The following is a 15,608-nucleotide window of genomic DNA, read 5'->3' as shown; positions in this document are numbered from 1 at the left end:
TGTGCCGCATCTGGAAACCAGACACTATGATGCAGGTCTTTCTTGTGAATGGTATCTAATATGAATTTTAAAAATGTTTGTTGATAACAAATTCAATTTATTTTGAAAATAAATTACTTCTAAGGCTTATCAACTAACTAAAACATATCCACTGACATAAATTCTAACCACGTGGCAGCACTTTATTAGGGAAGTTTGTTCTAAATCTATGATGCCCATTTTTACATGTTCGAGGTGATAGGTGAAAAGTGTTTCAGCAGTGCTTGTGTGGTCTTCTATTGTTTGACTAAATAATTCAAACTACACAAGACATCATCATCACACTGTCCTCACTTTACAGTATTGGAAATCCTTCACCATTTTTGCAAAGGCACATGTATATACACACACATCTGATGCAGCCTGTGACACTTCCGAGGAAGGAAACTGCAGCTTAGGGATGAGGCAAACAAACAAGTCCAATGTCAGTGGGAAATAACACTCAGAGTGTCTGAGACGCTGAACCTTGTCCATCTGCCTGACAGCTGCTGTAACAGACCTCAGAGAATGTCAGGCTCCTGACACAGACAAACAACCTGCTCCAGGCAGACGTTCCTCTAAATGTTAAAATAGTGTGGTACAGCTTTCCGTCATTTGAGCTAATGGCCTAAATATTCTTATATTGGGGCTCGGGAGGTGGAGCGGGTTGTCCACTAACCACAATGTCGGTGGTTCAATCCCAGTTTCCCCCATATTGCGTGCCGAAGTGTCTTTGGCCAAGATTCTGAACCCAAATTGCCACTGACGGCTGTGTCGGCAGTGGGTGAGGGATGTGTGATGCAGACAGTGCTACACATAGATGCACTGTGTGAATGGATGGATGGCGCTTTGACTGGTCATCAAGACTAGAAAAGCTTTCACTAAATACAGACCATTTACCATTTTTACATGTTTGCTGCTACACTTTGCTGACAGAGGAGCCCCCACCAATCCAAAGACAGATCTGGGATGATTGGGTTGGGTTTGGCTCCAGTAGTTTATCTGCATGAGGACACATAGCATCACATCTCCACCCAGCCTCCAGAGAGACGACTGTCGCTCTCCAGGGCGACATCTTTTGAAACTGAACCCCCTCTCACTGCTGATCATCCAGATCATATAATCTTTTCCTCCTCCCCCCCACCACTCTGTCTTTAATCACCCTTGTCCTCATCCTATCATCCTATCATCCTCTCATCTCTTCACTCACTTCAAGCTTCTTGACGTATTTCAAATTAAAATGCAGAAACAACAGATTACATATGACGCCCTTATTTTCCAACTACTTCTCCACCTCAGTCATTGTAGAAGTTTACTCAAAGTAGCCGATAAGACTCTGGGAGGAAGCGACCGGCCCACCGCGCCCATATTTGTAGCATGAAAGACACTAGTTATGTTCTCCGTCAACAAAGGCTGCGTGGCTTCTGCTTCATCTACACCGAGGCCTGTAGAGGTAAACAGGCTCAATCTAAAGTGTTTCCTGTAATTAGGCGATATGAACATACAGAAACCTGCACACACACACACAGGCAGCAACTATCATCAAGGGAAAGAACAGGCTGTGTTGTGCCTCCTAAGCGCGCTGAGGAATGCCAACCGACTCATGTCTGCTATACACACTTGGCTCTGACGGAGGAAAAGGCCGATTCATCAGATGTTTTTCAGCAATCGCATGTTGGCTCATGTCCTTGCTCTGTATTTGCCAGTCCTCAGCCACAGTAAAACCACATACACAAGACAGAGAGACTCTCATCACACCCCGACACATGAATAATGTGTGACCAGCGTCCTGTTAGGTTGTTTTCCACAGAAACACCTCGGTTTTACCGCCGTCGCTCCCAGCAACAGTCTGGCTTCACCGTCGCTCTCAGTGACAGCATGTTAGGAGCCAATCTCATTCTTTCACTACCCGGAAATAGCTTGACATGACTAAACAAGATTATATTATGAGAGTTAAAAGCAGGATCGTGTGTCATATCCTTGCCTTTTTTAGAGAGAATTGTACTGGAAATATTTTTCTCCCGAAAGCTACCATACTGGTAACCTATGACACATAGAATAGAATGGAATGAAATGGGACAGCGTAGGATAGTTTTCTTTCACAAGAAATACGAGTTTGATCAAATCTGCATATCAAAAATATCTATATTTGTTAATTACCCTGATTTTACAGCAAGGTAAAGCCTGTTAGGACCACCCTACCATTATCTATACTGCTTACTCTTCGAGGGTAATGGGGGGAGCTGGAGCCAATCCCAGCTGATTTGGACAAGTCACCAGCATATTACCACCATACAGAGCCTACCAGATATGTACAAACTACCCACATGAATATTACAGAAATATAATAAAGAAAGGGAACTAGTGCAGTTTTGTGCTTTCCTGCTGAATACTCATTAATTCATTTTATTTGTAAAAATCATTTGGCAAATGTCCTGTTTGAATTTATTTACTATGCACAGGGGTGGCTGTGGCTCAGGGGGTAGAGCGGGTCATCCTCAACCACAAATTGCTTGTCATAAAAAAGTGCTGCCCATAGATGCACTGTATGAATGTGTGTGTGAATGGTTGAATGGTATTCATCAATTGGTACTGAGTAAATATACCACTTTAAGAAACTGAGCAGTTCAGATTTTAAGTATTTCTCTAAAATATTTAATATGTATGACTACTAGGAAAAGTTAAGAAACTAGAATGGAGTCTCTCAATGGAGCACCTACCTCTACAGAGGCCCAGCAGTAGCCTTGGTATTAAGTAGCATTCTAGTTACTATGTGTTGGAGGTTTAGCATTCCAAAGCTCAATTGAGCCAAACCACTGAGGAGAGCACAGTCAAATGCTGTATCCTCTACGAATTCAGTTCAAAATGAGTCATGTAGAACCTTGTTCATATTGCAGCTGAGTGTGGAAACACATTGTCAGAGCCTTTAATAAAACTAGATACTAATATGTTCGAGTAGGCTTCTTTCGTTTCCTCCTTTAGGCTGATGAAGCAAGTTCTTCTCCTCTGTTTTCTGTCAGCATTAAACAGCTCTTATTATTCACTCCCAACTTCCTCCCTGTTGTTTTACATGTTTAATTCATATGCTCGTAATCAAGGTAATCCAAATCAAGGTTTTCCTTAATCCTGCTCTCATGTTTCTTACAAATCCTGTTATAAGTGCTCGCCTACAAAGATAGAACCAACCTAACCATGAAACACCTTGTTAAATCAGACTTAGTGAAATGCCTCCATTACCTCCAGTGAGCATCATCCAGACCTCATTACTCCCTGCATTGTCTTTACACTGAGAGAACTCGCTCCCATCTGCCTCGCCATCAGTCACCATGGAATATTTAAAGCCAATCGTCCTGAAGCCTGCACACTGGATTTCAGACCTGCCACAGAGGGGAAGATTAAGCCTCACTGACCAAATTAAGAGTGAAGAGTGAATGTTATGAATGTGAGCCCCGTGGCTTTGTTCTTCTCTCTATTCATCCCTCTGTTTTCTACCTCTGCGAACATTCATTCATCTTTTCCTCAGCTGTGGTGCACTCTCATCAGAATCAGGGAGGATTTCTGTCGGGAAATCTTCTTAAAGCAGCACTTGGCACGATTTTTATGGGGGAAAATATGCCCATCTGATCAGGCTGAATCATGAAGAGCAGCCCATCTACACTAATGAGTAGCTGAAGATTTGGCCTATTTTCTCCAGTGAGATGTTGGTGCCTGTTGGGAAGTTGTGTGTGCACACTACAGGTCATGAAGTGCTGTGTCAGAAGAAAATCCACAATAGTGAGTAAGAAAACTCTACTCACCAAAAGCAAATGAACCTGCCTGCTGAACATAACGCTACTGTCAGGAGACTGTTTTTTATACAACGCCTTATTAGGGCCATGTTGAAGAAAATTTAAAAAAAGATATACGGAATGAAGTTGTAATATTGCAAAATATAGATGTAATTTTACAAAAATAAAGTCATAATTTTAAGTACGTTTCAACTATGAAACTATGACATGATCTGCGGTTATTCCTGCCTGATATTCAAATGGATTTCATATTTTTACAATGAGATTGGTTCACGATTCTGGATCCAGGCGTGAAACTCCAGTCAGCACGAACGGATTCTCCTTGCTGCTTATTTCCTAAAACATTTTCACTACATTATTATTCTGCACTACAACATTATTCTCATAATATTGTGCCTTTTTTCTTTAATATTACAACTATTTTTGTAATATTTCTTTATTCTCTCTTTATTCTTATTGTCATCAATCGACTTTGTCAGCACATGTGTCGATCCATCGATTCCTCCATCCTTCTCTCTGAGCCTTTCCGTGGAGCCTGTTCCAGACTCACTGCAATCATCTGAGAGCTGCTCCTCAGTGACTCATTACATTTATGTTTAAGCCTCTTTCTCTCATCTCTACATATCCACCGCTCCAAGCTGCCAGCCGTCAGTCAGCACCTCCGCTGACATGAGGTCTTACTCTCACTGATGCTGCAAATCTTCTTAGGGTCTAAAGAGTAATTGACACTATGACTCTTCTTATTGTTGGCCGTCTCTTGTCCTTCTTTTCTCCTCCTGTTTCATCTGTCTCTCCTTCCTCCACTTATGTTCCTTTTCCTCCTTAGCTCTGTCCATCTCCTTTACTTCATTAGCGTGTTTCTTCATTAAAAACAATGTTCTGTAAGTAGGAGTATCCCCCACATTCTCTGTCTCCCTCGTCACTGTCACTTATCCACTCCATCCGTCTCCATGGTGACAGAGAAACTGATATCTACTCCACCGTCTGCAGAGATCTCTTTACGTGGTTTATTGTTGCAATTCTAATTTCAACTGTGCCTAAAAAACACAAGAGCTTTTTCCTTCAAAATAACAGTAACATCCTTTATTTGACACATACCAGATAAAACCAGATATTTGAAAACTAATTGTTTTCAAATACTAATCTTGTTCCAAAGCTGATTATCTTGATCCAATGTTTTTTTTTTTCATTATGAGATGTGGAAATGAAATGCCATAAGTATTATTTCACTGTAACAGGAACTACTTTAATTGAACAATCCCACCATGCCACTATCTTTACTCGATATCCTGCAGCTTCACCAATTTTTCAAAAGATATTTTTGGGCATCATGGCCTTTTTTGAATCGAACAATGAAAGGGGAGAGAGAATGGAGAAGACTTGTAGCAAAGGGTCGGAACCGAACCTGCGGCAGCGGCAGTCTTCTCAAGCCTCAGTACATTTTCTGTGTGCAACATTTTTACAATAACATTAATTGCAAACATAAAAGGGAATGCATGTAACAACGTGTGTTGTATTTCACTTCATTTTAATTTCACAATTTGTTTTGTTATGTTTTAATCAAAGCATTTAAAATATTCTACCATGGAGTCCACCATGTTGCCATGTTCCTAAAGTAGCCAGAACCAACAAACCCAGCACTGGCTCTAGAGAGGGCCCTCCATGTTTTTACATTACCTGATCAGGGATCAGTAGGTTGACCAACACACTTGGATGAGAGAGGAGGCCTATTCAGTTGGCTGCAATTTGCAAGTTCACCACTAGATGCCACTAAATCCTAAACATTGAACTCTTTGAGCAAGCACAGCACTTTTTACAGCAGCACCAGTGAAATTCACAGTTGGTAAATGGTCTATATTTATAAAGTGCTTTTCCAGTCCTATCGATTAAAGTACAAGTTTCTGTACGCAGCGCTTTTTTCTATCACACTCGAAATGCAGACTGGATGAGCCTGGGATCGAACCAGCAACATTCTAGCTAGTGAATGGTAACATGGCTATTCAATTTTGTCATGCCATGTGCAATGACAATAAAAGGAATTCTAATTCAAGCCAAGATGGCGACTGTTAAGGGGGAAATGTGTCCATCGTTTTACACTCAACTTTTAGTCCATTCTGAGTGCACCAGGTATTTATAGTGCATTGCATCTTGCCATACTTGCCAGTGTAAAGGCACTTATGCCCTCAAAATAGAAAGTGTGAGTATGGAAATATGCTGAGACATGGCACAAGTTTCTTCTTTGTAGTGTCCAGCTGGTGCAGAGCTGGTGAAGATGTTGAGTCTGGACAGAACATTTCCTCAGTTCAGAAAACACTCAGCACTTACATTTCATTGCATCACTTCCTGTTCATTGAGTCCTTTCCTTGTTAGTGACAATTGTGGCACCAAAACAACGGTATTAATTAGTTGGAATGTTTTGCTGAATTTGCCTAAAAGTATGCATGGGTCATGATCCTGTGCAGATTTAAGAACTTTATCTTTTCTGGGTCCAAGTTAGTAATGTCTGTCACAGAAGTTAACACACACAACTAGGGCACGCACACACACACACACACACACACACACACACAGAGGGTGATGGAGAAGGAAAATGGATACAGGAAAAATAAATTCATCCTGCTGTGTGTGTGTGTGTGTGTGTGTGTGTGTGTGTGTGTGTGTGTGTGTGTGTGTGTGTGTGTGTGAGAGAGAGACAGCTTGATCCAATTCATTATTAATTTGACCCTCAATACCCTTAACTGTAGTAAACAGAAATGAAGCTCAGTCACCGTACATAAACAAACTTTTCATAGCACGTGTACAATACAACAAATCATTTAAAAGTATTTTTATCATATAAAATGATCTGTAACATAAAAAAATGTTTTTGATTTGACATTTGTTCCTGAGGAGATCTGTTTTGACTCTTTGCTGCCTCCCTCTGGCCATAAACACACTCTACATTTTACTCTGCCAATGAGCCCTGAGTAGTTCACATCAGGCCACTCCACATAAACCAACTCTTGGCCGCTGTTTCACTTTGCCACTTTACAACCTCAAGCGGATTGTTCTTTGCTTATTAATGTATTCATCTAACTGTTTAACTTTAAACTGAGATAATGAATCAACTATACAATCTTAGTTAATAGAAATACTTGTTTAATTCCCACTACGATGAAACAATCATATAAGAACATCTTATCCAGGAGATGCCTTTACAACACCTTGTTTAGTCTGTCATTTGTTGACATGCTCTCTAAGATCATTTATACTTTTCTTGTAATAAGGTCAATAAGTACAGAGGTAAATATTTTGACATTGTTTCCCAGAGGATCACTGCACTTAATCGCCAGTTAGTGTCGGCTAACAGCAGCACCAGCACAGACATTTATGTTTTCACATGAACTATGACTTTAAGCTTTTTTTAACCTTTTGCTCTCCTAGCGTCACATATCAACGTCACATATAATTCCCTCTGATTAAATCCTCCAGAGATGACATTTTTGTAAAGCTGCGGTCGGTAAACAGAAAACTACATGTATTTATTTTGAAGATTATAAGTGAACGTAAAAAAAAAAAATGTAGCGCACATGCAGACTCAGAGATTCACCAGAGTAGCTCATCAGAGACTAAAGTTGTTTCAGTGCTCGCCTGGTCGGTTGCCTGATGAAAAACATCGTCTCAGAAAACGTTTACTGTAGATCAATGAAGATTTATCCTCCAGGAAATCTTCAAGTGCCCGGCTTCATGGATATAATATCTGGTTGGTAGGAACAGCTTCAGCTGAGAGTTTGATAATGATAAATGGGCTTTGGATCATTTCTAGCTTCTTTTTTTTTTTGTTAAAAACGTTCAAACATTTTTCTCAAATATTTCTCGTGGGTGTCATTGGATGACATTCCTGTGATGTGTTTCAACACTAAACTAAGGATTGGATATTTGGATATGGATGATGTTGTCAGAGCTCCTCACCACAGTTGGTTGTTGGTCTTTGTTGTAAGAAATTGCGAATAAATATTCATCTTATATTTACAGGTGTGGTTAGGATATTTTTTAAATGACAGCATATTGTTTTAGTGGAAGCCACAGCTGAATGCAAGTGACATATTATGAGATAAAACTCATCTTAGTTATAAATCCGGATTCATAACAGTTTAGCATATTGACAGTAGGTTTGCAGAAGGCTCATGCTGACAGTTTTCTTTTCTCTGTCTCACTCTCTCAGGCGTATTAGCCCAGCTCCAGATGTCCCAAACCATGGATGTGATCAAGGGTCAGACGGTGTTGCTGAGGGCCACGTACCGCTCCACGACGGGCAGTGACCTGAGCAGCAACACCGTCCTGTGGACCTTTGTCTCCAACAACACCCAGTTGGTAAGAAAGGAGACGCTGGGGAAACACTCATGTGTAGAACATGATGGAGTGATACATATACAGTACATGCAGTATATACAGGCCCTCAGTGAAATCTTTACACTTTGCCATCTGTGGCTATGATATCTGGGATTACAGTTATGAAGGATTTTTGCTTGTTCTTATACTGTTAATCTGGCAAAGCTCTTTCTTTTGTAAACCCTTGGAAATTAATCCATACAAACACTGTACTATTTATTTACTGCTTTAATGCACCATACTGTGTTTTTGTATCAGGACATTAGGTGTATTTTTCGGGAATCAGATTTTTGGTGAAATCATTGCTTAAACATAACATGAAGCAGAGGGTTTTTACATAAAGAGCCCAGCTGATCAGCCCCCTCCTCATATTGTTTTATTTGAACATGTTATCTTGGGACCAGGCTGTGGCTCAGTTTACATGTCCGTCAGGTCAGGTCAGATTATGACAGATGGACGACCCAAAAGAGGATCACATTTCAAAAGAAAGCCGGGGAAAAGAGAACTCAGAGAGCTTGAAAAGACACAGTTGAGTTTTTTAGACGTCTGGACAGACATCCAGTGTTTCACTGCTTTACCTTCATTTGTATCCAAAAAGGTAAATAAAAGAACAAAACCTCAGGCTTCAAAGCTCTGCCACGATCTCTGCAGAGAGTCCAGCCAGATCAGTTTGCTACACAGTTCAGCAGCATGAGAGGAAGTCAACACTCATACATTATCTGTTCTACCGTATCCAGTAATATGGAGACAAAGACAAAGGGACACCTAGAAAAAATATATAAAATACTGCTTTTGTTGGGGACTATTTTTAGCTGTGGATTAATCCACATATTAGGGGCAGCAGGATATGTGGTACTGAGTCAAAATAAGCCTGTGTGTGTGGTCATGGGGATGAAGGAACATGTCCCCCTCTTCATCAGTGAAGGGATTTTAATAGTTCTTGGACATCAATGGAACTCCATGGCTCAGAGGCATATCATACATCAGGCTCAGAATACACTGGCAATACGGTTCAGGTCTTCTCATTGGATTTGTTGATTATAATGAAAATACTGAATATTGCCAGAATCATCAATTGAAATACTCTTTACCAGAATTTTTTTTTTTTTTAATCTGAAGACTGAATTCTGACTAGTTTGCATTTGTATGTTTAATACCTTGTGATAGGTCACTTTGTTACATCACCCCCTCCCACAATAATCAAATGGATTCTGTGAGAAGAGTAAATGATTTCCACTGTAACGCATCTCACCAAATGCCAGTCACAGTTTTATTGAATAAGAGGTGTTGAGATTTAAAATCCCTTTATGTTCTTTGAACTTTGGACCCAGGATAAACCGCCAAACCCAATCATATTGACTTGACTCTTAATGAAAGCAGTTCCTCTGTTGGCACTGATCAGATTGTGCATTCACATGCTCCTCAGAAGGTCTTATTTCCAAAGTGTGTGAAGTCATTGCTCCAACGTCAGTGTGTTCATGTTTTTTTAAGATTGAATATGTAAAAATACTATGGATGCTGTAAATTGCTAAAAGCTGAGTGTGAGAATATTTTCATTGGTTTATAAGAGATGACAGCAAACTTTCTGAGCTGTGGCTCTGACTTGAAATGGCGTTTACATGAATTGTCCTGGTTGGGAACTCATTTTCCAATTATTCCTACACCAGATGAATATACTGAACTCTGCTCATTAACTACTTACTGTATATGTCTTTACGTTTGACACTGGCTCCCTGCTCTCTTGTCCAGATCATCTCCTACACCAAAGACTCCATGATAGTGGGGGACTTCCAGTTTAAGGGCCGTGTTGGTTTCTCCAATGGCATGCCCTCGTGGGACGTGTCCCTGTACATCAACAACACCCAGGAGTCCGACTCAGGACGCTACCTCTGCCAGGTCATCACGTCCGATAAAGTCTTCACCAAAGAACTCAGTCTGGATGTGAAGGGTAAGATATAGATCCTGTTTAACTGACTGACATACAGAATGTTGTACAATCTAACAATCCTGTCGTCTCCCCTCAGTCCCTCCTGCTGTTCCTAAGTGCTCGCTATCAGGGAAGCCAGTGCGGAAAGGAAACGTGACTCTGAGCTGCAAGTCCAGTTCTGGGAAACCCATTCCTATGTACAAGTGGAGGAAGACCAGTCCCACCTCGGAGGTCTTCTTTTCACCCATGCTCAGTGAGTGGAGCCTGATCAGAAATTCATTATCTGCACTCAGAAGTAGAAGCAGAAGATTTATGGATGTTCTTGTGTTTCTCCCGATTGATTCATTTAAAATAAAAAGCATCAGAGGGGTGACGAGTGCCCTGCACGTGCACCGTATGTACACCAATCAGGCAATGCTGACTTTTAAATACTGTGATAACGCAATTTCATAATGATGTCAACATGATGTCTTTTTTATTTGATGACAAATGATTGGCTTCTCTCGACAAACTGTAGATCATGTCTCAAATCTTATTGTTTGCAAAAGATAATGTATTACTACATTTTATGACGATACTTTCAGATTGATCATAATGTCTATAGTCCTATATAATGCAGCCTCCAAAAATGCATTTTTGAATTATGCACAACGTAATTTTCTGACTCATATGATGGGAATACATTTTCTGATCGATATAAGATGTAAATTAGATGGAAAATGTGTTTGACCTTCAAAATTCACATATATGTTATTGAGTTATTTTGTACACACACACAATACACACACATTTCTAAATAATATATTATATCTCCATCTGGCTTTGTGACAGTATATTGTGTAGTTAATTACAAAGCTCAATATTGAAATTGGTTAATTAAGATTATTTAAGAGAATGAGAAACTAAGACAGCAACTCCCCCGACAGAGAATTCAAAGAATCTCAGTGATCATGCTGATACAGTCGATGATGTCATAACGAAGAATATAGTTTGAGGGGGAAGAGAGTGACAGACAAAGAGGAGAGGTGGAGAGGTTAGAGATGAGAGAGAAGACCAGGAGAGAAGAAAGGGATCAAATACAGAAAAAAGTCATCACATTGTGTGTGTGTGTGTGTGTGTGTGGTATAAGTATTTGTACCCATCACTCAATTTTATTATGTAGTGGATTTATTAATATATTGATACAACAGCTATTTTTGCATATACTCATAGAACCAATTGTATGTGTTCATGCTTGACTGTCGTCCTCCATGTTCAATGCTGTTGTAGATGAGAAGACCGGCATTCTGAAGCTGAGCAACCTGAGCAGCAACATGTCGGGGAAGTACGTGTGCACAGCCAGTAACTCAGCCGGCTCCGAGTCCTGCTTCATCAACCTGGAGATTGTCTCATGTACGTACCACACAGCAACACCAGCAAAGTGTGTAAATCAACTTTTCCTTCACTCTGCCGTTGTTTAACTCTACAGTTTGTATGTTATGTAGATGTATGTGCTTTGGCGACACGTGACCGTTGTGTGTTTTCTGACAACAGCCACCAATGTGGGTATGATCGTTGGCGCCACCATTGGCTCAGTGGCCGGCTTCATCTTCCTCCTCCTCATCTGCCTCGTTTTCCTGGTGAGGAGGCGGCGAGACAGTGAGGACGACATGGCCAACGAAATCAAGTGAGTTCGTGAGGTTACAGCAGCGGTTAGTGCTCGGTCGCAAGGACATAACTGATGAGAGCAGTTCGCTATGGTTACATCATATTACCAAACACAGATGGTTGACGGCCATTTTACTGTTTACATTTGTTTTTTTATAAGCTATGATACATTTAAGAGATGTATGTTGTTGAACAAAGTTGCATATGTGAAAGTTTGTGTTCCTTTGTGCACTGTAAAATAAATGTCATTCATTCATGCGATGAATAACTAATTAAATGCAAGCAAACTATTTAGACAATGCATCAGTTAGTTATGAACAGAAAAACATACTCTGAACATGTGACTTCTTTGCATGTTCATGCATGTGATGTGCATGGAGGATAAATCCCCTGAGAAATAACAGAAAAGGGCATTCCTTAAAGCACAGTCACCAGATTCAGTATCAGTGGGATGCGGCTGATGGTTGTTTCACAGGGTGAACTTTTCATGAGGCAGATTGGAAAAGATGTCAGTAAATAAGAGAAAAGCTCAGATATTCAGTGAGGGTCAGCTTCATCAGTTTGTTGTGTGGTGCAGCTTCATTGTTACCTCATGATCTGATATTAAAGCCTTGGACCTTTTTCCCTTTTTGAGTGTGGCTTTAAAATTCAGCTAATGGTTAGTTTTTTTTAAATCAAACCTCTTCATCCTCTCCACCTCCAGGGAGGACGCTCAGGCTCCTAAGCGTGTGTCCTGGGCTAAGAGCGGCATGGGCTCAGATATCATCTCCAAGAATGGCACCCTGTCGTCCATCGCCTCCAGCCCGCACCACAAAGAGCCCTCCAACCACCACAACAACCACCACCTGCAGCACTACCCCCAGCGCCCGCCCTCAGACACCGCCTCCATCATCACTGCCACTGGCAGCATGGCCGGCTACAGGCCGTCACGCCATCACGGAGCCTCCACCCCCACCCACTTCAGCTACAACAACAACACCACCCTGCCACGCGGGCAGCCCGGCCCCTCTGAGGCCAACACCAACGGGGGCTCCCCACCCAGACCGGAGCGCTACGCCCAGCTGCCCCAGGCCCAGACGCTGCCACTGACCTTCAGCCATCCTCAGCTGCAGCTCCAGGCCGCCCCCTCCCCTCCACCGCTGCCCTCCGGTGTGACCGCCTCTAACATCGCCCGTATGGGAGGGGTGCCCATTATGGTGCCAGCACAGAACCAGGCCGGATCGCTGGTCTAACACCAGCCAGCGCTGGCTAAACAGTGCTGTTGACATAAGCCAGTGGAATATTGCTGTTTCTGTGAAAGGGTCGGCTGCTGATCCGTTTTTAAAGGGAACACTTAAACTACTATTTAGCAAAGAATTACATTAGATGAAAATGTCTTATTCACTTCTGCTTTTGTTTCAAGAAGCTTTCATGGCAAGACTCTCAGACACTGACTGTTGACTTGCTTTAAGTATACCTACATCTTTTATATTCTGTATGCACTGTATACTGAACATTGAAAACTGTGTATAGACCTGATTTTCATACATTTGTCCAGTGTCCTCTTTTCTACTTTACCAATGCATTTCTAATTATTTTATTTTTTCAAATGTATCTTTTAAATGTTGTAAAATGTATTTTGTTTTTGTCCTCCTGCTGAACGAATGACTCAAAGTGAACAGCAAGTAAATGCTCACTGGAGCCTTTGAAGAAATGCAGATGAAATAAGACGCAGGTCTGCTGCACTTTGTCATTGTTACTTCAAAAACTACCTGAAGGAGGACGCGAGCAGAACAAAATAGGTGTAAGCACATTATATCAGTACTGTTCAGAGCAGTGAATGTTCAAAGGGAAGTCAGTGAAGCCGGCTGTAATATATGAAGATCTATGTAGTAATGAGTGTATTTCTGCAGTAGACTTGTGGGAAAAAAGATAAGACAACAATATACACATAATGGAAAAGTTTGCCATTGCAAAATATCCTAATCCTTTTCTGGCGTCATTTCTGTCTGTGGTTCAGCTTATAAAACGCTCTCAGACTCAATTCTTCAAACACAGATTAGTCAAAGCTCCTTATTATATCGAGCACCATTCAGAACTGCAGTGTGATGACTTTGCTAATACACAAGTCCACACTCGGGTTTTAATAATTTAAAGTTGCCAGCAGCATTGACATTGTAAATATGATATTTATTTCCTGTTAAATGCCGAACAGACAGCATGGTGACCACAACTTTTATAGAGGTAATGTGTTCGCCTGCAACACTGGATAGTGAACCAAAGACATTCAGTATGTATCACTCCATTACGTCGACATGCTCTCTGTATGTTGTGGTATATAAAGAGATCCTAGGTCAGTTTTAATTAATATACGATTCACTGCTACAGGGTTCAGGAGCTTCAGAGAAAACATCTTTCCCATGTGATGACAATGAAAAGCTGATATGAGTTTCTCTGTATGAAGAACATAAATAGGCAGATTCTTAGTAGGGGGAGATAACACCATCCTCCTTAAAGCTGGGGGAGTAAAGTTCAAACACTGTTAACAATGTCTCCTTAGTTTTTATATTTCTTTTATTGCAGAGTCACAACTGTATCCAAACATTGTGACTTTCTTTCATCTTATTCTGTCCACTTCTTAGTCACACAAATGCCTAAATATAGATAAATATCATCTGGATTTTAAAACGTATTTACTTTATGTATAATGATAGTGATCTACATCACCATCTACTGCTGTTTTGTCACTACACTGGAGCATAGGTTTGTTTTTCTTTTTCTTAGTGTGCACAGCAAGAGCAACAACCATATTCAAATGGATCATGTGAAATTCAATGATGCTGAAAGAAAGGGCCGGAGCTTCTTTGACAGACTCACACTGAGTATTATTGTCTGTTCAACAGGAGCTTGGCAGGAAAGTGACAGCGATCACAGCTGCGGGGAAAGACTTAGATGTTGAAAGTGTCGAGGGAAGGCAGTTTGATGAGTAACACATTTACAGCTACAGTTAATAGACTCTGTTAACTGGTGAATGGGTCATTTAAAAAGTGTACATTACGAATATGAAGATGTATTCAAGACAAACCTTTATTTTTATACAGTCACGTATGAGAGCACATGAGCAGAGTTTATAAGCAGTAAATAGTTGCTAGTTTTATGGAGTAAAGAAGTGTTCACTGTCAGTGAGTCAGGATGGATTGTACAACTACTGTGGACAAACGTGCTTATTTATACTGTGGACATGAATGTGCAGCGTGCACTTGTATCGTCCATATTTATGTTCATGGAAAATGCTTTGTATGCTATTTTCAATTAAACTACAAATGATCAGATGTGTGTGTGCGTTTGTGAGAATGTATGTCCATTTTAAAAATAATTTACATTGATTGTTAGAGGAACAGCTTGGAGGAGCACTGACTGAGGATTTGTTCTAAAAACGAGCTCAATATAAACTTACTGGGTCTATTGATCAGAAATCAAAGTCCGTTGTTTCCCCCTCTAGTGGCCATAATGAGCCACTACAGGTGGGAAAGCAAATTCCCATTCATATTTCCTGCAACAATATCTTATACACGATTTGTGTAACTTTCACTGGTAAAACATTAGAGTGCGTCCTATTCAGTGGGGATCCTGCCTTCAATCAGTCGTTACGATCCCTTTTGGAGGTTTGGGAAGTTTATATATTAACGTCACTTTCAGGTTCTATTGGAAATTTGTGTATTTTAGTGAAGTTTACTATTTGACGTTGTACACGTTCCCAGACATGACGTAAAGATTGCAGCTCCGCCACCAGGGGGCAGCACAGCTTCTCTGTTCGTGAAAGGCAGGAACAATCCTGATGATCAGCTGCTCTAAAGCAGTCATTGTTAAACTGATTC

General features: G+C 40.8%; 1 protein-coding gene across 1 annotated transcript in view; it reads left to right on the top strand.

The window, feature by feature from the left end:
* Nucleotides 1–15,062, top strand: part of esama (endothelial cell adhesion molecule a) — a 58,032-nt gene extending 42,970 nt beyond the window's left edge. Inside the window, exons 2-7 of the mRNA XM_034606005.1 lie at nucleotides 8,011–8,159; nucleotides 9,927–10,125; nucleotides 10,202–10,357; nucleotides 11,374–11,496; nucleotides 11,638–11,770; nucleotides 12,455–15,062. Coding sequence (XP_034461896.1) covers nucleotides 8,011–8,159; nucleotides 9,927–10,125; nucleotides 10,202–10,357; nucleotides 11,374–11,496; nucleotides 11,638–11,770; nucleotides 12,455–12,983 — 1,289 coding nt within the window. The 3' untranslated portion in view covers nucleotides 12,984–15,062. The remainder of the gene's footprint in view (nucleotides 1–8,010; nucleotides 8,160–9,926; nucleotides 10,126–10,201; nucleotides 10,358–11,373; nucleotides 11,497–11,637; nucleotides 11,771–12,454) is intronic.
* The last annotated feature ends 546 nt before the right edge of the window (nucleotides 15,063–15,608 follow it).

This window comes from Hippoglossus hippoglossus, chromosome 14 (genome assembly GCF_009819705.1).
Source record: "Hippoglossus hippoglossus isolate fHipHip1 chromosome 14, fHipHip1.pri, whole genome shotgun sequence".
Classification (NCBI taxonomy): Eukaryota; Metazoa; Chordata; class Actinopteri; order Pleuronectiformes; family Pleuronectidae; genus Hippoglossus; species Hippoglossus hippoglossus.
The sequence above is the reverse complement of the archived record's forward strand: the minus strand, read 5'-3'. Positions and strand labels throughout refer to the sequence as shown.